Source organism: Hylobates moloch, unplaced genomic scaffold, assembly GCF_009828535.3.
Source record: "Hylobates moloch isolate HMO894 unplaced genomic scaffold, HMol_V3 SCAFFOLD_12, whole genome shotgun sequence".
NCBI classification, from domain to species: domain Eukaryota; kingdom Metazoa; phylum Chordata; class Mammalia; order Primates; family Hylobatidae; genus Hylobates; species Hylobates moloch.
Window position 1 is genome coordinate 40,722,333 of NW_026652287.1, and position 21,703 is coordinate 40,744,035.

Here is a 21,703-nt window from a genome sequence, read left to right on the forward strand (position 1 = left end):
ATTTTCTTTATGAACTCTTTATGAAAATTATATGAATTTGAATTTTATATGATTTTTATTTTCACTAAACATTACAAATATTTTTTGGCTAGGCACAGTGTCTCATGCCTGTAATCTCAGTGCTTTGGGAGGCTAAAGTGGCAGGATCTCTTGAGGCCGGGAGTTTGAGACCAGCCTGGGCAATATAGTGAGACCCCACCTCTACAAAAAAATTTAAAAAATTAGGTGTGGTGACACATGCCTGTAGTCCCACCTACTCAAGAGGCCAATGAAGGGGGGATTGCTTGAGCCCAGGAGTTTGAGGCTGCAGTGAGCTATGATTGCACCATTGCACTCCAGCCTGGAAAACAGAGCCAGACTTCGTCTTTTAAAAAAAAAAACAACTTTTTTTCCCTATAGTTTAAAAATGTGAAAATTGGCAATGCCTCAAAAAGTTAAACATAGAATTACCATATGATCAGGCAGTGCTACTCCTGCGCATATGCCCAGAAGAATTGAAAGCAGGAACTGCAAACAGATATTTGCATATCTATGTTCATAGCAGCATTATTCACAATAGCCAAAAGGCAGAAGCAGGCCAGGCACAGTGGCTCACACCTGTAATCCCAGGACTTTGGGAGGCCGAGGCGGGCGGGTCACTTGAGATCAGGAGTTTGAGACCAGCCTGGCCAACATGGCGAAACCCCGTCTCTACTAAAAATACAAAAAAAAAAAAAAAAATTACCTGGGTGTGGTGGTGGCACATGCCTGTAATCCCGGCTACTCGGAGGCTGAGGCAGGATAATCGCTGAAACCCAGGAGTTGGAGGTTGCAGTGAGCCAAGATTGTGCCACTTGCGCTCCAGCCTGGGTGACAAGAGCGAAACTCTGTCTCAAAAACACAAAAAACAAAACAAAAAACAAAAACCTTTTCGATCCGCCATCTGTGGTGGAGCCGCCACCAAAATGTCGATTTTCCTGAAAACGCTTACAGGGAAAACCATAACCCTCGAGGGAGAACCCTCGGATACCCTAGAAAATATAAAGGCCAAGATCCAGGGTAAAGAAAGAATTCCTCCTGATCAGCAAAGACTGATCTTTGTTGGCAAGCACTGGAAGATGGACGTACTCTGTCTGACTACAACATTCAAAAGGAGTCTCCTCTTCATCTTGTGTTGAGAATTCTTGGTATAGCTAAGGAAAGGAAGAAGTCTTTTTTCTTTTTCTTTTTTTTTTTCAGACGGAGTCTCACTGTGTAGCTCAGGCTGGAGTGCAGTGGTGCAATCTCGGCGCACTGCAACCTCTGCCTCCCAGGTCCCGGTTCAAGCAATTCTCCTGCCTCAGCCTCCCAAGTAGCTGGGATTACAGGCACGTGCCACCATGCCCAGCTAATTTTTGTATATTTAGTAGAGACAGGATTTCACCATGTTGGCCAGGCTGGTCTTGAACTCCTGACCTTGTGATCCACCTGCCTCGGCCTCCCAAAGTGCTGGGATTACAGGCCTGAGCCACTGAGCCTGGCCAGAAGAAGAAGTCTTACCTGCAAGAAGAATAAGCACAAGAGAAAGAAGGTGAAGCTGGCTGTCCTGAAATATTATAAGGTGGATGAGAATGGCAAAATTAGTCACCTTCGTCGAGGTTGCCCTTCTGATGAATGTGGTGCTGCAGTGTTTATGGGAAGCCACTTTGACAGACATTATTGTGGCAACTGTTGTCTGACTTACTGCTTCAACAAACCAGAAGACAAGTAACTGCATGAATTAACAAAAGATGGCCGGGCGCGGTGGCTCAAGCCTGTAATCCCAGCACTTTGGGAGGCCGAGGCAGGTGGATCATGAGGTCAGGAGATCAAGACCATCCTGGCTAACATGGTGAAACCCCGTCTCTACTAAAAATACAAAAAAATTAGCCGGGCGTGGTGGCGGGCGCCTGTAGTCCCAGCTACTCGGGAGGCTGAGGCAGGAGAATGGCGTGAACCCAGGAGGCGGAGCTTGCAGTGAACCGAGATGGCGCCACTGCACTCCAGCCTGGGGGACAGAGTGAGACTCCGTCTCAAAAAAGACAAAAAAAAAGAAAAAAAAGATGTGAACTAACAAAAACAAACAAACAAAAAACAAAACAAAAGCCGGAAGCAACCCAAGTGTCCATCGATGAAGGAATAAACACGACGTGGTCCATCCACACACGGGAATGTGATGCAGCCATGAAAAGGAAAACAGCTCTGATTCAGGCTACAGCAGGGATGAACCTTGGGGATATTATGCTTAGTGAAATAAGCAGATACAAAAGGGCAAACACTGGGTGATTCCACTCCTAGGAGGTCCCTAGAGTCGTCAGATCCATAGAGACAGGAGGTAGGAAGGAGGGTGCCAGGGGCTGGGGAGAGGGATAGAGAGTGAGTGTTTCATGGGGATGGAGTTTCAGTTTGGAAAGAGGAGAAAGTTCTGGAGATGGATGGCGGTGGTGGCTACACAACATGAATGTGCTTATTGCCACAGAATTGTGCACTGAAAAATGGTTAAAATAGGCCGGGCATGGTGGCTCACACCTGTAATCCCGGCACTTTGGGAGGCTGAGGCGGGCAGATCACTTGAGGTCAGGAGTCTGAGACCAGCCTGGCCAACATGGTGAAACCCCGTCTCTACTAAAAATACAAAAAATTAGCCGGGCGTGGTGGTGCACACCTGTAATCCCAGCTACTCGGGAGGCTGAGGCAGGAGAATTGCCTGAACCCAGGAAGTGGAGGTTGCAGTGAGCCGAGATTGAGCCACTGTACTCCAGCCTGAGCAACAGAGTGAGACTCTGAAACAAAGAAACAAACAAAAGCAATGGTTAAAATGTAACAAGATGGTGCATACCTGTAGCTTCAGCTACTGGGGAGTCCAAGGTGGGAGGATTACTTGAAGCCAGGAGTCTGAGACCAGCTTGGGCAACATAGCAAGATCTCATCTCAAAAAAAAAAAAATAGCTGGGCATGGTGGCAGGCACCTGTAGTCCCAGCTACTTGGGAGGCTGAGGCAGGAGAATGGCATGGACCCAGGAGGCGGAGCTTGCAGTAAGCCGAGTTGCGCCACTGCACTCCAGCCTGGGCGACAGAGCAAGACTCCATCTCAAAAAAGAAAAAAAAGTTATAATGGTAAATTGTATGTTATATGTATTTTACCACAAAAAAGCCCATTGTATTGGAAACAAAGAACAACTAAAAATGTAATAACCATTCCTAGCTCATGGGTGGTCCAAGAAGAAACATGAGCTGGACCTTGGCCCATGAGCAATGGCTTTCCAACTTCTGTTGTAGGTGATGCCATTGATGGAATAAACCATGATTTTTCTTTCTTTTTTTTGAGATGGAGTCTTGCTGTGGTGCCCAAGCTAGTCATCCAGGATGGAGTGCAGGGGCGCGATCTCAGCGCACTGCAACCTCCGCCTCCCGGGTTCAAGTGATTCTCCCACCTCAGCCTCCCAAGTAGCTGGGATTACAGGCACACGCCACCACGCCCAGTTAATTTTTGTATGTCTAATGGAGACAGGGTTTCATCATGTTGGCCAGGTTGGTCTCAAGCTCCTGACCTCAAGTGATCCGCCTGTCTCGGCCTCCCAAAGTGCTGGGATTACAGGCGTGAGCCGCCGGCCATAAACCATGATTTTATATACCAGTTCTATTGCTCATGGGCATTTGGGTATGAATGTGGTATGGTATGTCATTCTCACCCAGGGACATAATTATTATTACTATTTTAGAGAAGTGGTCTTGCTCTGTTGCCCAGGCTGGAGTGCAGTGGTGTGATCATAAGTCACTGTAGCTTCGAACTCCCGGGCTCAAGCAATTCTCTCACCTCAGCCTCCTTAGTAGCTGGGACTACGAGTGCTTGTCCACACCATGCCTAGCAAGAGGCATTATTTTTATCATGTTTGCATCAGCCACCCTTGCATGCAAAACTCCGCTTGTCTACCTGTTCCCCAGACCACAGCTCCTGGCATTATCCCTGGGGCACCACCTCCTGACCAGCCTCTGGACATGAAGAGGGAGGCCCTGTTGGAAGGTGGGAGGCTCCCTCCCTCCTCCAGCCCTTACTGTCTGCTCAGGGGCTTCCTCTTGGCCCCGGATGTGGGACCGGAGGGTTGGGGGCCCAGGGACTTATTAGCCAAGACAGGAAGCCCCACCCCAAGAGGCCTCAAAGAAAGAGCTGCGGTGCAGGAATTCGTGTGCCAGATTTGGTTAGCTGAGCCCACCGAGAGGGTAAGTGACAGCTGCTCCTGCCCTTGCCATGGCACCAGCGGGGAGGCTGGGGTCAAAGCCGAGCCTCCATCCCTGTCCCCCACACGGGGGGACAGGGGTCTAGGTCCAGGCCGGATCTTCCCCATATGGGCAGGGCTGACCCAGCTGTGGGTCTCTTGGTTCCCTCTTTCAGCGCCTGCAGGATGAAAGCTCTCTGTCTCCTCCTCCTCCCTGTCCTGGGGCTGCTGGTGTCTAGCGAGACCCTGTGCTCCATGGAAGAAGCCATCAATGAGAAGATCCAGGAGGGCGCCAGCTCCCTAAGTGAGGACCCCCCACTTGGGCAAGCTCCCCAAGGGTCTCAGAGACCTCACTGATCCCTGGCACAGACCTGACTCCAACCCAGCCCCAGCGCTCACCAAATCTCATCCTCAAATCCAACCAGATCATAAATTCAACCCCAACTCCATTCCCAACCCCTCCGACTGTCCCCACCTTATCCACAGCTCCAAACCCAATCCCCGCTCTCACTCCAAACCTTCCCTTACTCCAAAACACCCAACTCAAGACAGTGTTCTGGAGGCCAGTGAGCTCCTGTGTCCACAAGGAGCTAGCTCCAAACCAACAGGGCGAACGTAGGGGGAGGATGGGGGAGGGACCGTTTGGTCTCACAGCTTCCCCTGTCTTCTTCCCTCCTGCCCCCCAGTATTTAGGGCAATAAGGAGCATTGACCTGGAGTGCCAGAGCGTCACCTCCAGGGGGGACCTGGCTACTTGCCCCCGAGGTGAGTGCAGAAAACTGTTGTCCAGGCGCCCATCTGGGTTCCAAGTCCCCTGGGAATGCCCCCTCCCCGCCACGTTCCCCATGTCCAGCCTCTACTCCCCTAGGATCTTGGTCCTGACTCCCAGCCTTCTCCGTCCACCATCTGGACACTGGTATCTACCCTCACTCCCTGCCTCTAGTGCCTATTCCGTGGTTGGAACCTCCAGTCGTCCCCGTCCCCACCCCCCCGCTCCCACCCTCAGCCTCCCAGCTGAGTCCACGCTCCTCTGTTCCGGGCTGCAGGCTTCGCCGTCACCGGCTGCACTTGTGGCTCTGCCTGTGGCTCGTGGGATGTGCGCGCCGAGACCACATGTCACTGCCAGTGCGCGGGCATGGACTGGACCGGAGCGCGCTGCTGTCGTGTGCAGCCCTGAGGTCGCGCGCAGCGCGTGCACAGCGCGGGCGGAGGAGGCTCCAGGTCCGGAGGAGGTGCGGGGGAGCTGGAAATAAACCTGGAGATAATGGTGATGATGATGGAGCGGATCTGAGCCCTGCGTGGTTTCTTTAGTAGGCCGGGAGGGACTGATCTAGCGTCTCCAAGAGAGTGGGGCGCGCAGCTGCTGGAGGGGGCGGGGACACCGCGACTTTCTACTGCCCCATCCCCCTTCCTCCTATGGGGTCTCCAACTGCTTCCTCCGAAAATAGGGCCTGAACTTCCTCTAGTGACGTCCCCACCCAAGGCTCATGGCTGCCTTCAAGAGGGGACGTCTCACCTTTGAGGCTACCTTGACGCTCACCCTGGGGTCTCCGACCTCCCCAGGAAGTGGCTGGGTCATTTTCCCCCAGTCCTCATAATGAGGCTTCATCGAGGACCCGGGTCAGTCTGGGCAGTGGACGGGACCCTCCAGGGCCCCAAGACTCCAGGAGCCCCAGGTCAGGGTGGGCCCCTGAATCATGTCTCAGCCCAGAGCTGGAACCTGTACCCCTCACTTCCTACCTGCAAGGAGGAAGTCCCAAGGCACAGGCAAAGTTGGGTTATGGACAGTCAGGGATGCCTACCTGATGTCACACATCATCACAAGCTCACGTTTTTCACACAGGCAAATGCAGTTGTGAGTAGTCAGTTACAACCAGGGACACATAGGGTGCTTACCCCTTCCTGGATACTAGATTGTGAAAACACAGAGCAGGGGACTTGTCTGCTCCTAGATCCCCTCAGAGTTTTGTTTCTTCCCTTCCCTTCCCTTCCCTTCCCTCCCCTCCCCTCCTCTCCCCTCCTCTTCCCTCCCCTTCTCTCCCCTTCCCTTCTTCCCCTCTCCTCCCCCTCCCCCCCCCTCTCCCTCCTCTCCCCTCCCTCTCCCCTCCTCTCCCCTCCTCTCCCCTCCTCTCCCCTCTTCTCTTTTCTTTCTTTCTTTTTTTTTGAGACAGGGTCTCGCTCTGTCGCCCAGGCTGGATTGCAGTGGTGCGATCTCGGCTCACGGCAACCTCTGCCTCCTGGGTTCAAGCAATTCTGCCTCAGCCTCCCACGTAGCTGGGACTACAGGCGCTCGCCACCATGCCTGGCTAAATTTTGTGTTTTTAGTAGAGAAGGAGTTTCACCACGTTGGCTAGGTTGGTCTTGAACTCCTGGTCTCAAGCGATTCACCCACCTCAGCCTCCCAAAGTGCTGGGATTACAGGCATGAGCCACCGCGCCTGGCCTATTTTTTAATTTTTATTTTTGAGACAAGGTCTTCTCACTCTGGCGCCCAGGCTAGAGTGCAGTGGCACAATCTCGGCTCACTGCAACCTCTGCCTCCTGGGTTCAAGTGATTTTACTGCCTCAGCCTCCCAAGTAGCTGGGATTACAGGTGCCCACCACCATGCCCAGCTAATTTGTATTTTTAGTAGAGAGCGGGTTTCACCATGTTGGCCAGGCTGGTCTCAAACTCCTGACCTCAGGTGATCCGCCCACCTTGGCCTTCCAAAGTGCTGGGATTACAGGGGTGAGCCACCGCACCCAATCCCCGCAGGGTTTAGAATAGAGCATGGTACACAATAGATGTTCAGTAAATGTCTGTTGATCAGTAGCCACGTGTACACTTAGATACAGCACCGACGTGCACATACTGCACATGCACACACAGCTATACACAGCCACGTGCACACACAGAGTACACAACCCACTTACCACGGCCACACGGAGACACCACATCCACAGACACACCCATGTGCCCACAGACACTCAGACACAGAAAGGCACCTGCCCCCCGCCTCCCCCCCGGCCAATGCACGGAGAATCGCAGATTTGACCGTGGTGGGCAGAGATGATGCAGGAACACAAACACACACATGCTTCAGGCAGACTCTTGCGTTTCTGACTCAAGTCCCCACTGGACCCTGGATAAGTATCTAATGTCCTAGTGCAGCAATCCCCAACCTTTTTGGCACCAGAGACTGTTTTCACGGAAGACAATTGGTGTGTGTAAGTGGGGGTGGGGGGAGCGGGGATGGTTTCTGGATGATTCCAGCACATTACATTTATTTTTCACTTTATTTTTATTATTATGACATTGTAATATAGAATAAAATAATTCTACAACTCACCGTAATGTGGAATTGGTGGGAGCCCTGAGCCTGTGTTCCTGCAACTAGACGGTCCCAGCTGGGGGTGATGGGAGACAGCCACAGATTCTCAGGCATTTGATTCTCATAAGGAGTGAGAAAGCTACATCCCTCAAATGCGCAGTTCACAATGAGATTCTTGCTCCTACGAGAATTGAATGCTGCTGCTGGTCTGACGAGGTGGAGCTCAGGTGGTGATGCGAACGATGGGGAGTGGCTGTAAATACAGAAGCTTCACTTCTCTCGCTCGCCCACCACTCACCTCCTGCTGTGCAGCCCCATTCCCAACGCCCGGTGGCTGGGGACCCCTGTTCTAGAGGGCAAAAGCCTCAGCATCCCCTGCCCCAGCTCCCTGGGGGCACAAATTCAGGTGATTCAGGGTCCAGTTCTAAAGGAAGCCTGACCCAGGAGTCTTGCCATCCAGTCCCTGATTTCCCACCACAGACTTCAGAGTTCCTAGCACCTAGTCTTGAAAGGGATCCCAGACTCAAATGTCACACCTGGACAATAGATGATAGAGTGAGGTTCTGGTTTTCAGGATGTTTTGGACTCTCCTCCCACTGCCACCCACCCCCTGTGATGGTCCCAGCCCCCTGTCTGATGCTGGTGGCCATGAGCAGAGATTACAACCACTTCTGGTGCCAGGGACCCCACCCAGACTCCAGCCCAGGGATTCCCATCCCAGACCCTCTCTCCTGACTCCACAGTGGTCATGGGGGTAGGGCAGGATCACTGAGTCAGAAGCATGGCCAGGGCCAGAGAGGGTGAGTCTAGTGCCTTGTGTGTGTCCCTGCCCCGTACTGCTCTGTGTGTGTGTGTTGGGGGCGGGGATACTCCATTGTCCCCAGAACTATTTGTCTCCAACCCCCATCCATAGTCCTGTATCTGAACCCTAAGAGGGATCTCTTCAGGTTCCTCAATTCTAACATAGACATTCTCCTTCCCCAGATGATGTGGTCACATCTGCCCAGGTGATGTGGACAGGCAAACCTCCTATTACAGCCTCAATTTCCTCTGTAGCTAATGCCTAGATCCCCTGTGGTAGGCAAGATATCCTCCTCCCTCCTCCCTCCTCCCTCCCTCCTTCCTCCTCCTCCTCCTCCTTCTTCCTTTTTGAGATGCAGTCTCACTCTGTTGTCCAGGCTGGAGTGCAGTGGCACGATCTCAGCTCACTGCAACCTCCACCTCCAGGTTCAAGTGATTCTCCTGCTTCAGCCTCCTGAGTAGTTGGGACTGCAGGTGCCCGCTACCACTCCTGGCTAATTTTTGTATTTTTAGTAGACACAGGAATTTCGCCATTTTGGCCAGGCTGGTCTCAAATTCCTGACGTCAAGTGATCCACCTGCCTCGGTCTTCCAAAGTGCTGGGATTACAGGCGTGGGCCACAGAGCCCAGCCAAGGCAAGATTCTTCTGCTTGCAAGTACAACAGTCCCCACTTCAAACTAGCTTGGGCAAAACTAAAAGGAAGTTTCTTGTTTGTGTAACTGACAAGCTCAGGGTTATAACAACAGGTTCAGGTATGGCTTGGAACCAGGGTCTCAAATGATGTCTCCAGGACCCAGACTTCCTCTCAGGTCTGATTTTCTCCGCCCCGCCTTCGCTCTCAAGTAGATTCTTCCCTGTCACAGCTCCCATTACATCCTCCCATTGTGGCAGCCCTAGTGAGGGTTGGAAAAAAAAAGAGAATGCTTTTTTCCCCCTGGTTAAACCAATAAAAGTCCCAGACCAGAGTTTCATTGGCTGGGTCTTGCTCAAATACCCGCCTCTCTGCGCAATCTCAGACTCTGATTGGCTGGATCTGGATCATTTGTCCCTAGCTCACGGTTGGCTGGACCTAGGACACATTTTCTTTCTTAAAAGAAAATTGAGAATGTTACCCTATGAAAGGGAAGGGTGCTGGTCAAGCAGCTTTGCAGATGTTTCCCACGTGACATGATTGCCTGTGGGCCTTTGCAGATGTTTCCCACGTGACATGATTGCCTGTGACCTTTTTTCAAAGGAAATCCAGAGCCTGGAGCCAGGTCTCAGCCCCACCCAAGCCCGGGAAATGTGCAACGCTGTGGCTCCACCCCCTACGCCTGTCCATCAAGGCAGAGCCCACATCCAATTGGTCCGTCTGCTCCATTAGAAGGCGGTCGTATAGCTCAGTAACTGACTTCTTTCTAAGACCAAATAGAGGAGCTGGCACGAAGTCATTATCAAATTGATCTTTCTTGGAGACACAGGATTTGGCAATATTTTAGGAAACAGAACATTATCCTCACCAGATCTCGACGCTCATTTCTCAACATTCAAGTTGTCTGAAATTTAACCACATATTTTAAAACAAAACATCATCACTTTCTGCACATAAGGCAGTCTTATACTTGTTTTTTCTTTTTTCTTTTCTTCTCTCTTTCTTTCTTCCCTCCCTCCCTCCCTCCCTTCTTTCTCTCTCTCTCTTTCCTTTCCTTTCCTTTCCCTTCCCTTCCTTCCTTCCTTCCTTCCTTCCTTCCTTCCTTCCTTCCTTCCTTCCTTCCCTCCCTCCCTCCCTCCCTCTCTCCCCCTCCCTCCCTCTCTCCCTCTCCCTCTGTCTCTCTCTCTCTCTTTCTTTCTTTCCTTTCTTTCTTTCTTTCTTGACGCAGTTTTGCTCTTGTTGCCCAGGCTGGAGTGCAATGGCGCGATCTCGCCTCACTGCAACCTCCACCTCCCGAGGAGAATCAAGCGATTCTCCTGTCTCAGCCTTCCGAGTGGCTGAGATTACAGGTGCCTGCCACCACGCCCAGTTAATTTTTGCATTTTTAGTAGAGACGGGGTTTCATCATATTGGTCAGGCTGGTCTCTAACTCCTGACCTCAGGTGATCCACCCGCCTCAGATTCCCAAAGTGCTGTGATTACAGGCGTCAGCCACCACACCTGGCCAGAAAAAAATAAAAATGAAAATGTATGCCTGTAATCCCAGCACTTTGGGAGACCACGGCTGGAGAATCGGTTGAACCCAGGAGATCAAGACCAGCCTGGACAACATATTGAGACTCTCATCTCTACAAAAAATAAGAAAATTTAGACCGGGCACGGTGGCTGATGCTTGTAATCCCAGCACTTTGGGAGGCCAAGGCGGGTAGATCACGTGAAGTCAGGAGTTCGAGACCAGCCTGACCAATATGGTGAAACCCCTTCTCTACTAAAAATACAAAATTAGCCGGGTAGTGGTGCATGCCTGTAATCCCAGCTACTTGGGAAGCTGAGGCAGGAGAATGACTTGAACCTGGGATGTGGAGGTTGCAGTGAGCTGAGATAGCGTCATTGCACTCCAGCCTGGGTAACAAGAGCAAAACTCCATCTCAAAGAAGGAGAAAAATTAGCCAGGTGGAGTAGTGCCCACCTGTAATTTCAGCTACTCAGGAAGCCGAGGCCGAAGGATTACTGGAGCCAGGGAGGTCAAAGCTGTAGTGAGCCATGATCACGCTGCTGCACCCCCGCCTAGGCAACAGAGTGAAACCCTGTCTCAAAAAATTATTATTAAAAAACATTTAAAGAGACAGGGTCTTGCTATGTTGCTCATGCTGGTCTCAAACTCCTGGCCTCAAATGATCCTCCTACCTCAGCCTCCTGGGTAGCTGGGACTATAGAGCGAGCCACCATACCCAGCTACTTTGTGCCTTTTGTAACCCCAGTTTTCAAGATCAGATAAACACAAAGTGAACTAAGACACCTTCTAGACAGAGTGCGGGCATGTGAACGCATGCCTGTGTTTATTTTTCTGAGTGTCACAATGCAAATAGTATGCAAATGAGTTTGTGATGTGTGTCCGTGTGCAGACGTGTGTGTGTACGTGTGTGTGTGTGTGAGACAGAGAGAGAGAGAGAGAGAGAAATATCTGGGTAGATAAGCAGATGGATGGATGGGAATGAGAAACCTGGAGTTTCCAGGTGCAGAGAAAACTGTTCCTCCAGGGTTCTTTTTTGAGACAGAGTTTCGCTCTTGTCACCCATTCTGGAGTGCAATGGCGCGATCTCCGCTCACTGCAGCCTCCGCCTCCCAGGTTTAAGCGATTCTCCTGCCTCAGCCTCCTAAGTAGCTAGGATTACAGGCACTCGCCACCACGCCCAGCTAATTTTTGTGTTTTTAGTAGAGACGGGGTTTCACCATGTTGGCCAGGCTGGTTTCGAACTGCTGACCTCAGGTGATCCACCCACCTCAGCCTCCCAGAGTGCTGGGATTACAGGCGTGAGCCACCGCGCCCGGCTTCCTTCAGGGTTGTATGAAAGCAGGGGATTTGGGGAGGGAGGGAAGGAAGTGGGTCTGTCCTCAGTCCCAGATGTGGGTGTGGCGTTCCAGTGGTTAGTTCCCGTTGCCTCACATCTGTGCTTTTCCTCCACGGGGACTTGTAGAAGTAGAAGAACTTCTTGGGGGTGGAGCTGAGGCTGGAGGGAGGAAGGTGGGGGGAACCCAGGGGTCCTGTCTCCAAGCCTGGTTGCTCTTACCCGAAAAGTTGGAACACTGAGGTGTCACAGCTTCTCTTTTGAAACAGAGAGGAGGTAGGAGGGTGAGGTCCATCCAGGTAGACACAGACACACACAGAGACCACAGCTTCCTGTAACATTTCCGAGTGTCGAATTCCATCTCCCGGTCTAGAGGTTTTTCTTCTTGGTCCTTCCTGAGACCTCTTGGCTCCCAAGACCCTCTTGATCGGGGCAGGAATGAGGGTGCTCCAGCGTGTGAGAGTCGTGGATCCCTGAAAAGAGGAGGCTGCTCCCCCTCTTTCCTCCCCCCACCTCCAGATTTCCTCATCTGCCTTGACACCTTCCGGTGGGCGGGGACGTGTATGGACAAATTTGCGGGCTGGGGACCATGGAAGTGGAGGAAATCTACAAGCACCAGGAAGTCAAGATGCAAGCACCAGCCTTCAAGGACAAGAAACGGGGGGTCTCAGCCAAGAATCAAGGTTAGGGACCTCGAGGTGGAAGGGAGGGGTTAAGAAGGAGAGATTGGGGGGCCAGGGGCTGTTGCTCACGTCTGTAATCCCAGCACTTTGGGAGGCTGAGGCAGGAGGATTGTGTGAGCCCTGGAGGTGGAGACTGGCCTGGGCAACATAGGGAGACTCTGTCTGCAAAAAAATAAAAATAAAAAAAGAAGGAGAGTTCAGATGGGAGAGGTAAGGGGTCAAAGGCGGGGGCCGGGGGCTCCTTCCCCTCCAAGATGTGTGTATGTGTGTGTGTGGATGTGTGTGTGTGGATGTCTGTGTGGTGTGATCACTCAAACTCTCACACACCCGCTCTGCTTAACGAAAAAACAGATTTTAGCTTCTCACTCCTTATCTGTCACCCCCTACAATTTATTGAGTGCAAAGCGTTGGGTAAAGCAAGATCCCGGATCCACTCTCCATACCACAGAGCTCTGAGCAGGTCTCCGACCCCTCCCAGGTGCCCATGACCCAGACTATGAGAATATCACCTTGGCCTTCAAAAACCAGGACCCTGCGAAGGGTGGTCATTCACGACCAACGAGCCAAGGTGAGCAGACACCCACCTGCTCACATCCCATCACCTTGGGAAGGGGCAGGTGGGCGGCCAACTGCAGGGCCACCGGGCCTGCGTGGGAGGGAGGAGGCGATGGGGAAGGAAGAGGTGACAGCTGCTGATGTGCTAATGAGGTCTGTCGATGATGACAATGTTGGGGAATGCTGGAGAGGGGGTCTGTGATGGTGACGGTGTTAGATCGCTGAGGGTGGCTGGTGGCGGCAGTGTTGTTGACGACGATGGCAAGCTGCATGACCACAGCTGCTGATGGTTTTGGGAGGAGCGAGGTGTCCATGGTGTTAGAGACAGTGAGGATAGTTTGAGTGGTGGTACTGGCCCCTCAAGGTCACTTCGCTGCCTCTTTGCTCCAGTCCCAGCCCAGTGCAGGCCGCCCTCAGACTCCACCCAGGTCCCCTCCTGGTTGTACAGAGCCATCCTGAGCCTGTACATCCTCCTGGCCCTGGCCTTTGTCCTCTGCCTCATCCTGTCAGCCTTCATCATGGTGAAGAGTGAGTACTTCTTGGGAGGAGGGTGCTGGGGGGCCTAGACTTTCTCCCTTGCCCTTTTCTCTCTCTCTCGCTGGGTGCTTCAAGGATTTTCCTGCCCCTCCTGAACAGATGCTGAGATGTCCAAGGAGCTGCTGGGCTTTAAAAGGGAGCTTTGGAATGGTGAGCGGAGGGTCTGAGGGAGATCCACGGGGTCATGGTGGGGTTCTGGAGAGGGATGGATGCACAGACACCCCTGTTTCATGCCCTCAGTCTCAAACTCCATGCAAACATGCGAAGAGAGACAGCAGGGAGGCTGGGATTCCATTCAGAAGAGCATCGCCATGGTCAGGAGCAAGGTGGAGAAATTAGAGACGCTATCAGCAGGTGCCTGTGTAGCCTCGCCTTCTATGGAGGGAATTTGTCACCAATGCCCGGGGCTGAGCTGGGGGCAAGGGATTCAGGGGAGGAGAAAGCCGGGGTCCTACCCTCCCAAAGCTCAAGTTGTGGAGGGGCAATGGGTGTTACCCTCCGGGTCTCTCTGTGGGTATTTAAAGGCTCCCGGGAACCCCAAATCCATGGGCTCTGCTGTACCCCAGGGCAGGCGTGGGGCAGGGAGGGGGCTTCCAAGGAAGGTGAGGGCTTTGTTTGAGGCTCCACTGCAGCTTGACTTATCTGTTCCCACTCAACCCTCCCCGCCCCCTAGGCATAAAAAACATTGACACAAAGGTACAGAAAATCTTGGAGGTGCTGCAGAAAATGCCACGTAAGTTGGAGCCCCGAGGGGAGGTGGAGGAGGGTGGGTGGGGCTTCAGATTTAGCCCCAGCTCCTCTCCCAGGGGCGGGATCTGCCTCACTGTGGATCTCTCCCCATCCCCAGAGACCACACCTCAATAAATGAGAGGACATTGTGGCAGCCAAAGCTACAGCTTGGAAGATGGGGCTGCACCTGCCAATGAAGACGGGAAATGACCCCCCTCCAGCCTAGTGTGAACCTGCCCCTCGTCCCACATATAGAAAAACCTCCAGTCAGGGTGAATGAGTGTCTTGGAGTTGCTTGTGTGTGTGTACACCTGCATGCGTGTGTGTGCGTGTGTGCGCGTGTGTGCGCGCGTGTGTGTGTGTGCATTTTGCAAAGGGTGGACATTTCAGTGTATCTCCCAGAAAGGTGATGAATGAATAGGACTGAGAGTCACAGTGAATGTGGCATGCATGCCTGTGTCATGTGACGTATGTGAGTCTCGGCATGTCACGGTGGGTGGCTGTGTCTGAGGACCTCCAGCAGGTGTCACTCTGAGTGTGGGTGTTGGTGACATGCATTGCACGGGCCTGTCTCCCTGTTTGTGTAAACATACTAGAGTGTACTGAGGCGTGTTTTGTGTCTACCCATGTCATGGTGGGGGAGATTTATCTCTGTACATGTGTGTGTCGCCATGTGTGCCCTGTCAGTATCTGTGCCTGGGTGAACGGCTGTGTCATTATGAGTGTGCTGAGTTATGCCACCCTGTGTGCTCAGGGCACATGCACACAGACAGTCATTTATCTCTGCACTCACATTTTGTGACTTATGAAGATAAATAAAGTCAAGGGAAAACAGCGTCGCTATGGGACCCTTTATTGGGGCAAGGGGAGGGGTTTTGGGACCTGGGGAGAGGGAGAGTCTGCACGTGACAATGACCCCGGGGCACGAGGGTGGGCGAGACTGAGTGCCCTGCGTGAGTACCTGTGCGTCTGTGAATGAGTAAGTCATTCCCTGTGTCTTCCCTGTGTCCCAGAGTGGGTGCCCCTGAGTATACAACATCTCCCTGAGTGTACCTGGGACCACGGATACATACAAGCCCTAAGCATGTACCCACGTGTGTAATTGTGCCCATGAGTGTATCTATGCCACTGAGCATGAATCCATGAGTGTACACGACCCTAATGTACTATGTCCACCGCTCATGCATGCACTTGATTTGTTTTTTGTTTCTTTTGTTGTTGTTTTTGTTGTTTGTTTGTTTTGAGACAGGGTCTCGCTCTGTCACCCAGGCTGGAGGGCAGTGGTACGATCATGACTCATTGCAGCCTCGACCTCCTGGGCTCAGGCGATCCTCCTGCCTCCGCCTCCCGAGTAGATGGGATTACAGGTTCAAACCACCACACCTGGCTAATTTTTTTTTAAAGAGGTGGGGGTCTAGCTATGTTGGCCAGGCTGGTCTCAAACTCCTGGCCTCAAGTGATTCTCCCACCTCGGCCTCCGAAAATGCTGGGGTTACAGGCGGGAGCTACCGCGCCCGGCCACATGGATGCACTTGAGACAAATTGAACCCATCCCCAAGGACATAGGAGTGCCTGGAAACGCGAACAGGTGTGTCCAAGTGCAAGGGTATACGTGGGCCCATTGTCATACGTGTGCCCTGAGCAGGTGACTAGGCCTGCAAGCGTCCCCTCCAGCGTGGACCACCCAGAGCCAGCGAGACCCTGGCCACGCGCGGAGCAGCGATCACAGCCGTGGGCCACGGCCCTGGGTCTGGCTCCGCGGACTCGCGCGCCGCCCTGCGGCCACTCTCGGGCACCGCCGCGCGCGCCCCGCCCACATGCCTGGCCCGTCGCGCGCCTGCGCACGCAGCGCCTTTTACGGCGCCGTAAAGTAGCTCGGCCGAGCAGACGGCTGCGGTTCCTGGTGAGACCCTACCCGCCCCCACTGCCGGCGCTGGGCCTTGTCCGCTCTCCGGCCCCTTCCCCGCGGGCGTGTGGGTCCCGGGCTGGGGTCTCGGTGTCCGCGATCCCGGGCCCGCTCGCTTCGGCCCCTCTCAGGAGGCTGCGAGGAGGGTGGGTTTCTCCCCAGTGTAGAGGTACGGGGCGAGGGTCGCGGGGCCCTGACCCTACGGCAGTTCAGCTCACATCAGCCCCCATTGCAGCCCGGTGGTGAGGTCTCAGCGATCCCTGCCCCATCTCGCGCCCCCAGGGCCCTCGCCACGGACGGATCTGCATGCTGGGGCGGGGGCGGCCCGGAGCCCCTGAGACCCCCCTCCCCGCTGGTTCTCCCACCTCCCACGCAGACCTCGTTGGGGTCGGCTTAGCATCCATAGACCTCCCCATGCATGGTGGGGGCGGGTTCTCAGCTGCCCTTCCGATCCCGTCTCGGCGCCCGCCCCTCACCCCGTTTCTCTCCAGGAGCCCCCTACCCCATCTCCCTCTCCCCGCACCAACAGCTGATGGGAGGACCACAGTTGCTCAGCATCCAGCTTCCTTTCTGGAGAGCACCGGGGTCGGAGGCTCCCAACACCTCTGGGCCCCTCTTCCCAGCCTTCAGAACCCAGGCCCATCCGCGTCTCAAAGGACGAAGGGTTCCTGCGTGACACATCGGAGCTGCCTGAGGGCTTGCGGTTGAGGGTTCCCCGCCCCTTCTGCCTGGCCCCACAGATCTCCCCTATTCAAGCCCCCAACCCTCCCGGCCTTTGGTCTTGACACGCTCCTACCCCACTCCCACCCTCCACCCCCGTTACTCTGGCTTTCCGCAGGGGGCCGGCAGGAAAGTTCCCCAGGGTCGTCAGGGCTGGAGCGCAGGGCGGGGCAGGAGCGACTGCCCATATCCCCTCGTGGTGCCTCATCTCCCTGCCCTAGATCTGACGCCCCTCCCCCCATACACTAGTTTTCTAGTTACTCCCGTAGGTGGCGGAGCGGTCCGGAAGGCGCTTTCGCAATTGAACCGTCTGCATGCCCGAGGGTTGGGTGGTTTCGGCACCCTCTTCTGTTCCCCCTCGTTTCTCTCCTCCCACCTTGTCCCCACTCCCCTGATTTATCTGGTTACGTATAATCGAGGCGTGTTTTACGCGCATCGCTTTGCACGTGGGAAGTCGGCACTGGAGCGCACAACAGTGGTGTGGGGCAAGGGTGTCCCAGGGCCCCTTGCTGTTCTCCCTCCTTCCCTCCCAGCCTGGTCCCCTTCCCATTGCCCCTAACACCCGCTCTTCCTGGTCTCCCCCCAGGGTGGCGGCGGCATGGAGGCGCGCTTTACGCGCGGGAAGTCGGCGCTGCTGGAGCGCGCGCTGGCGCGGCCGCGCACCGAGGTGAGCCTGAGCGCCTTCGCACTGCTGTTCTCTGAGCTGGTACAGCACTGCCAGAGCCGCGTCTTCTCCGTGGCCGAGCTGCAGGCGCGCCTGGCCGCGCTGGGCCGCCAGGTGGGTGCGCGCGTGCTGGATGCGCTGGTGGCGCGCGAAAAGGGTGCCCGGCGTGAGACGAAGGTGCTGGGCGCGTTGCTCTTCGTCAAAGGCGCCGTGTGGAAGGCGCTCTTCGGCAAGGAGGCGGACAAGCTGGAGCAGGCCAACGATGACGCGCGCACCTTCTACATCATCGAGCGCGAGCCGCTCATCAACACCTACATCTCCGTACCCAAGGAGAATAGCACGCTCAACTGCGCCAGCTTCACGGCGGGCATCGTGGAGGCGGTGCTCACACACAGCGGCTTCCCTGCCAAGGTCACAGCGCACTGGCACAAGGGCACCACGCTCATGATCAAGTTCGAGGAGGCGGTCATCGCTCGAGACCGGGCCCTGGAGGGCCGCTGACCCTGCCGGAGATAAAGGATACAGAGAGCCCCTCTCCAAGTGTGTCTTGTGTCTTGTGTGGGGGCCTCAGATCCACTCAGTACTTTGAGCCACAGCCTTGCCCCAGGCTGGAGAGGGAGACCAGGTCCAAATGTGTTTACAGTAGAGTGGGGCGGTGGGGGCGGGTCTGGCCATAGGGTTGGGGGGTTGAGTGAGACCAGGAGTGATAGGGAGAAATAAACCGGACAGAAGGAGTTGGTGGAAAATGCTGGCAGGTTCTGGAATTGCGGTTGGAGGCTGTCTGCAGGCTGGAGTGGGCATGGGGTCCTGGGAGACGCATCAGGCTGAGACAGACTCCTTTAGACTGGGGGTGAGCAAACTGCAAAGTGCCAGATGGGCAATATTTTATGCCATGTGGTCTTTTTTGTTGTTGTTGTTGAGATAGAGTCTTGCTCTGTTGCCCAGGCTGGAGTGCAGTGGCACCATCTCACCTCACTGCAAACCTCCACCTCTGGGGTTCACGTGATTCTCCTGCCTCAGCCTCCCAAGTAGCTGGGATTATAGGCGCCCGCCACCACACGCGGCTAATTTTTTAATTTTTAGTAGAGATGGGGTTTCACCATGTTGGTCAAGCTGGTCTTGAACTCCTGACCTCAAGTGATCCACCCACTTCAGCCTCCCAAAGTGCTGGGATTACAGGCGTGAGCCACTGCGCTCGGCCGCCATGTGGTCTTGTCCCATTACTCTGCTGATGTATTGAAAGCAACCACAGACAACATGTAAAGGAGTGGGTGTCACCATGTGCCTAGAAAACAGGCTGAGGGGGATTGTTTGCCTTCTTCTCTCATTTATTATATTTTTCAGAGACGGTTTTGTTCTGTCGCCCAGGCTGGAGTGCAGTGACCCGATCTCGGCTTCAGCTCACTGCAAGCTCCGCCTCCCAGGTTCATGTCATTCTCCTGCCTCAGCCTCCTGAGTAGCTGCGACTACAGGCGCCCACCACCACCCCTGGCTAATTTTTTGTATTTTTAGTAGAGACGGGGTTTCATCATGTTAGCCAGGGTGGTCTTGATCTCCTGACTTCGTGATCTGCCCACCTCGGCTTCCCAAAGTGCTGGGATTACAGGCGTGAGCCACAGCTCCCAGCCACGCCCAGCTAATTTTTAAAAAATTTTTGTAGAGATGGGGGTCTTACTAGGTTGCCCAGGCTGGTCTCGAACTCTTGGCCTCAAGCGATTCTTCCACCTAAGCCTCTGTAAGTGCTAGGGTTACAGATGTGAGCCAAATCAAAGTGTGTTCTGTAGATCAGCAGTAGCAGCATCAACTGGAAGTCGGTCTATAGTGCAGTCTCAGGCCCACCCCAGAGCTGCTGAATCTGAGGCTGCATTTTAGCCAGGCCCCCAGGGGATTCCTGGGGACCTTAGATTGAGATGCAGGCTTTAGGGTATCAGAATTGCCAGGAAGGGCCGGGTGCGGTGGCTCACGCCTATAATCCCAGCGCTTTGGGAGGCTGAGGCAGGTGGATCACCTGAAGTCAGGAGTTTGAGACCAGCCTGGCTAACATGGTGAAACCCCGTCTCTACTAAAAATACAAAACATTAGCCGGGAGTGGGCTGCAAGGAAGGTCTCCCCTGGACCCTCCAGGTGGGTGGGTGAGAGGAGGAGGAGGAGGAGCTGGGCACCAGCCCTTGGTGAGCTGGGCAAGCAGCATCACCTTATTTCACAAGCAGGTTCCAAAAGAAGTCATGTGTCCATGGTCACACAGATTAATTATTGTTATTATTATTATTTTTTTTTGAGATGGAGTCTCACTCTGTCACCTAGGCTGGAGTGCAGTGGTGTGATCTCAGCTTCCTGGGTTCAAGCAATTATTCTGCTTCAGCCTCCGGAATGGTTGGGACTACAGGCGCCCGCCACCACACACAGCTAATTTTTGTATTTTTAGTGGAGACGGAGATTCACCATGTTGACCAGGCTGGTCTCAAACTCCTGAACTCAGGTCACCGCCCAACTCAGCCTCCCAAAGTGCTGGGATTACAGATGTGAGCCACCATGCCCAGCCCAGATTTATTAATTTGACAAGTATTCTATCAAGCACCTAATGTGTGCCAGGCCCCGGGGACACAGCTGGGAACAACAAAGGCAGCAACCTCCTAAGGCTCATTCTACCTGGGGTGACCAGCAACACACAAATGAGCAGATGGCGGGTTTTGTTGAAAGGAGGGCTGTGGTGAGAATGTGCAGCGAGGGGTGGGGAATGAGGGCTGGGGAATGAGGGCTGGGGAGTCAGCGTGTAATTGAAGTGTGGGCAGGGATGGGAAGGCGCTCAGGACAGGCCCCTCGGAGAGCAGAGGCTTGGAAGATGGAGCAGAGTGAATAACAGGTGCAAAGACCCAGTGGCAACAGCAAGCTGGCCTGTTCAAGAAACGGTGGCGGGGCAGGCGGGGGTGGGGGGCTCTGTGGCATCAGGGGAACCTATAGGATGTTGGCTCCTGTTTTTAATTTTTTTTTTTGAAATGGAGTCTTGCTCTGTCGCCCAGGCTGGAGTGGCAGTGGCATGATGTTGGCTTACTGCAACCTCCGCCTCCTGGGTTCAAGCAATTCTCCTGCTTCAGCCTCCCTAGTAGCTGGGATTACAGGTGTTTGCTACCACACCCGGCTAATTTTTGTATTTTTAGTAGAAATGGGGTTTCACCATGTTAGCCAGGCTGGTCTGGAACTCCTGACCTCAAGTGATCTGCCCGCCTTGGCCTCCCAAAGTGCTAAGATTACAGGCGTGAGCCGCCGCGCCCAGCTGGCTTTTTCTCTTCTTTTTTGAGGCAGGTTCTCACTGTCGCCCAGGCTGAGTGCAGGGGCACAATCCTCCCACCTCGGCCTCCCGAGCAGCTGGGATCAAGGCACCCACCACTACGCCTGGCTAATTTTTGTATTTTTTTGTAGAGACAGTGCCTCACTATGTTGCCCAGGCTGGCCTCAAACTCCTGGACTCAAGCAGTCCTCCCACCTCGGCCTCCCAAAGCACTGGGATGACAGGCACGAGCCACTGTGCCCAGCTGGCTTTGGCCTTTTATCTGAGCTGGAGGAAAGTTCTGGAAAGGGGGCAGTGAAGAGAGAGCCCCGGGTGGAGGTGACTGCTTCAGTCGAGGCAGTGGCAGGAGGGGTGAGCAGTGAGTGATTGTGAACGCCGTTTGACAGCAGAGCCCACGGGCATTTCTTATGGTCTTGGAGGTGGTGTCAGAGGAAAGGGAAGAGGCGCAATGACCCCATTGTTGGCCTGAGCCACTGGTAGAGGAGTGTGGAGAGGGGACCCTGTGCTCCTGGCCTCCCTCCCGTGGCCTTGGGCAGGGTTTGACCTTGGCCAAGCCTGAGGCTGCTGCCACCTCAGCCTCCCAGACCCTGAGTAGGGTTAACACCTCCAGAGCCGAAATGGCCTCCGGTTGACCAGGCCAACTCCCCATCAGCCTGTCCAGCCAGCCAGCACTTACTGAGCGCCTTCTGTGTACTAAGCCCTGTTCTGGGTACTTCCATGAGTCAACTCACGCCCTCCCCACCTCAGGGTGATCCACCGCCTTCCCCTACAATATTCCAAGGCGCCATTGGACCTCAGAGTCTTCATGTCCTGCA

The 21,703-nt window shown here is 54.2% G+C and overlaps 3 protein-coding genes and 1 pseudogene across 4 annotated transcripts; all 4 read left to right on the top strand.

The window, feature by feature from the left end:
* Nucleotides 1-917: 917 nt before the first annotated feature.
* Nucleotides 918-1,729, top strand: LOC116478361 (ubiquitin-ribosomal protein eS31 fusion protein-like; annotated as a pseudogene).
* A 2,402-nt stretch (nt 1,730-4,131) lies between these two features.
* On the top strand, nt 4,132-5,492 carry RETN (resistin). The gene is made up of 4 exons (XM_032169483.2): nt 4,132-4,218; nt 4,391-4,518; nt 4,901-4,978; nt 5,260-5,492. The coding sequence occupies exons 2-4, from the start codon at nt 4,401-4,403 to the stop codon at nt 5,388-5,390; spliced, it is 327 nt and encodes a 108-aa protein (XP_032025374.1). The 5' UTR covers nt 4,132-4,218; nt 4,391-4,400; the 3' UTR covers nt 5,391-5,492.
* Nucleotides 5,493-12,394: 6,902 nt separating this feature from the next.
* On the top strand, nt 12,395-15,144 carry MCEMP1 (mast cell expressed membrane protein 1). The gene is made up of 7 exons (XM_032169484.2): nt 12,395-12,488; nt 12,967-13,056; nt 13,434-13,571; nt 13,680-13,730; nt 13,821-13,934; nt 14,254-14,313; nt 14,428-15,144. Exons 1-7 carry the CDS (start codon nt 12,395-12,397, stop codon nt 14,442-14,444), a joined length of 564 nt encoding a protein of 187 aa, XP_032025375.1. The 3' UTR covers nt 14,445-15,144.
* Nucleotides 15,145-16,115: 971 nt separating this feature from the next.
* Nucleotides 16,116-18,134, top strand: TRAPPC5 (trafficking protein particle complex subunit 5). 2 transcript variants are annotated; one of them, XM_032169486.2, is made up of 2 exons: nt 16,116-16,212; nt 17,522-18,134. In XM_032169486.2, exon 2 carries the CDS (start codon nt 17,534-17,536, stop codon nt 18,098-18,100), a length of 567 nt encoding a protein of 188 aa, XP_032025377.1. In that variant the 5' UTR covers nt 16,116-16,212; nt 17,522-17,533; the 3' UTR covers nt 18,101-18,134. The 2 variants fall into 2 exon arrangements, with proteins under 2 accessions (XP_032025377.1, XP_032025376.1); XM_032169485.2 differs by lacking the exon at nt 16,116-16,212 and adding an exon at nt 16,219-16,361.
* Nucleotides 18,135-21,703: the final 3,569 nt, after the last annotated feature.

Excerpts from the sequence above, each read along its gene's own strand:
- RETN (XM_032169483.2), top strand. The coding sequence starts at position 4,401 with ATGAAAGCTCTCTGTCTCCTCCTCCTCCCTGTCCTGGGGCTGCTGGTG. Across the intron at positions 4,519-4,900 it reads GGAGGGCGCCAGCTCCCTAA|TATTTAGGGCAATAAGGAGC; the intron begins GTGAGGACCCCC and ends CCTGCCCCCCAG. Across the intron at positions 4,979-5,259 it reads CCTGGCTACTTGCCCCCGAG|GCTTCGCCGTCACCGGCTGC; the intron begins GTGAGTGCAGAA and ends TCCGGGCTGCAG.
- MCEMP1 (XM_032169484.2), top strand. The coding sequence starts at position 12,395 with ATGGAAGTGGAGGAAATCTACAAGCACCAGGAAGTCAAGATGCAAGCA. Across the intron at positions 13,572-13,679 it reads AGCCTTCATCATGGTGAAGA|ATGCTGAGATGTCCAAGGAG; the intron begins GTGAGTACTTCT and ends CCTCCTGAACAG. Across the intron at positions 13,731-13,820 it reads TAAAAGGGAGCTTTGGAATG|TCTCAAACTCCATGCAAACA; the intron begins GTGAGCGGAGGG and ends TCATGCCCTCAG.
- TRAPPC5 (XM_032169486.2), top strand. The coding sequence starts at position 17,534 with ATGGAGGCGCGCTTTACGCGCGGGAAGTCGGCGCTGCTGGAGCGCGCG.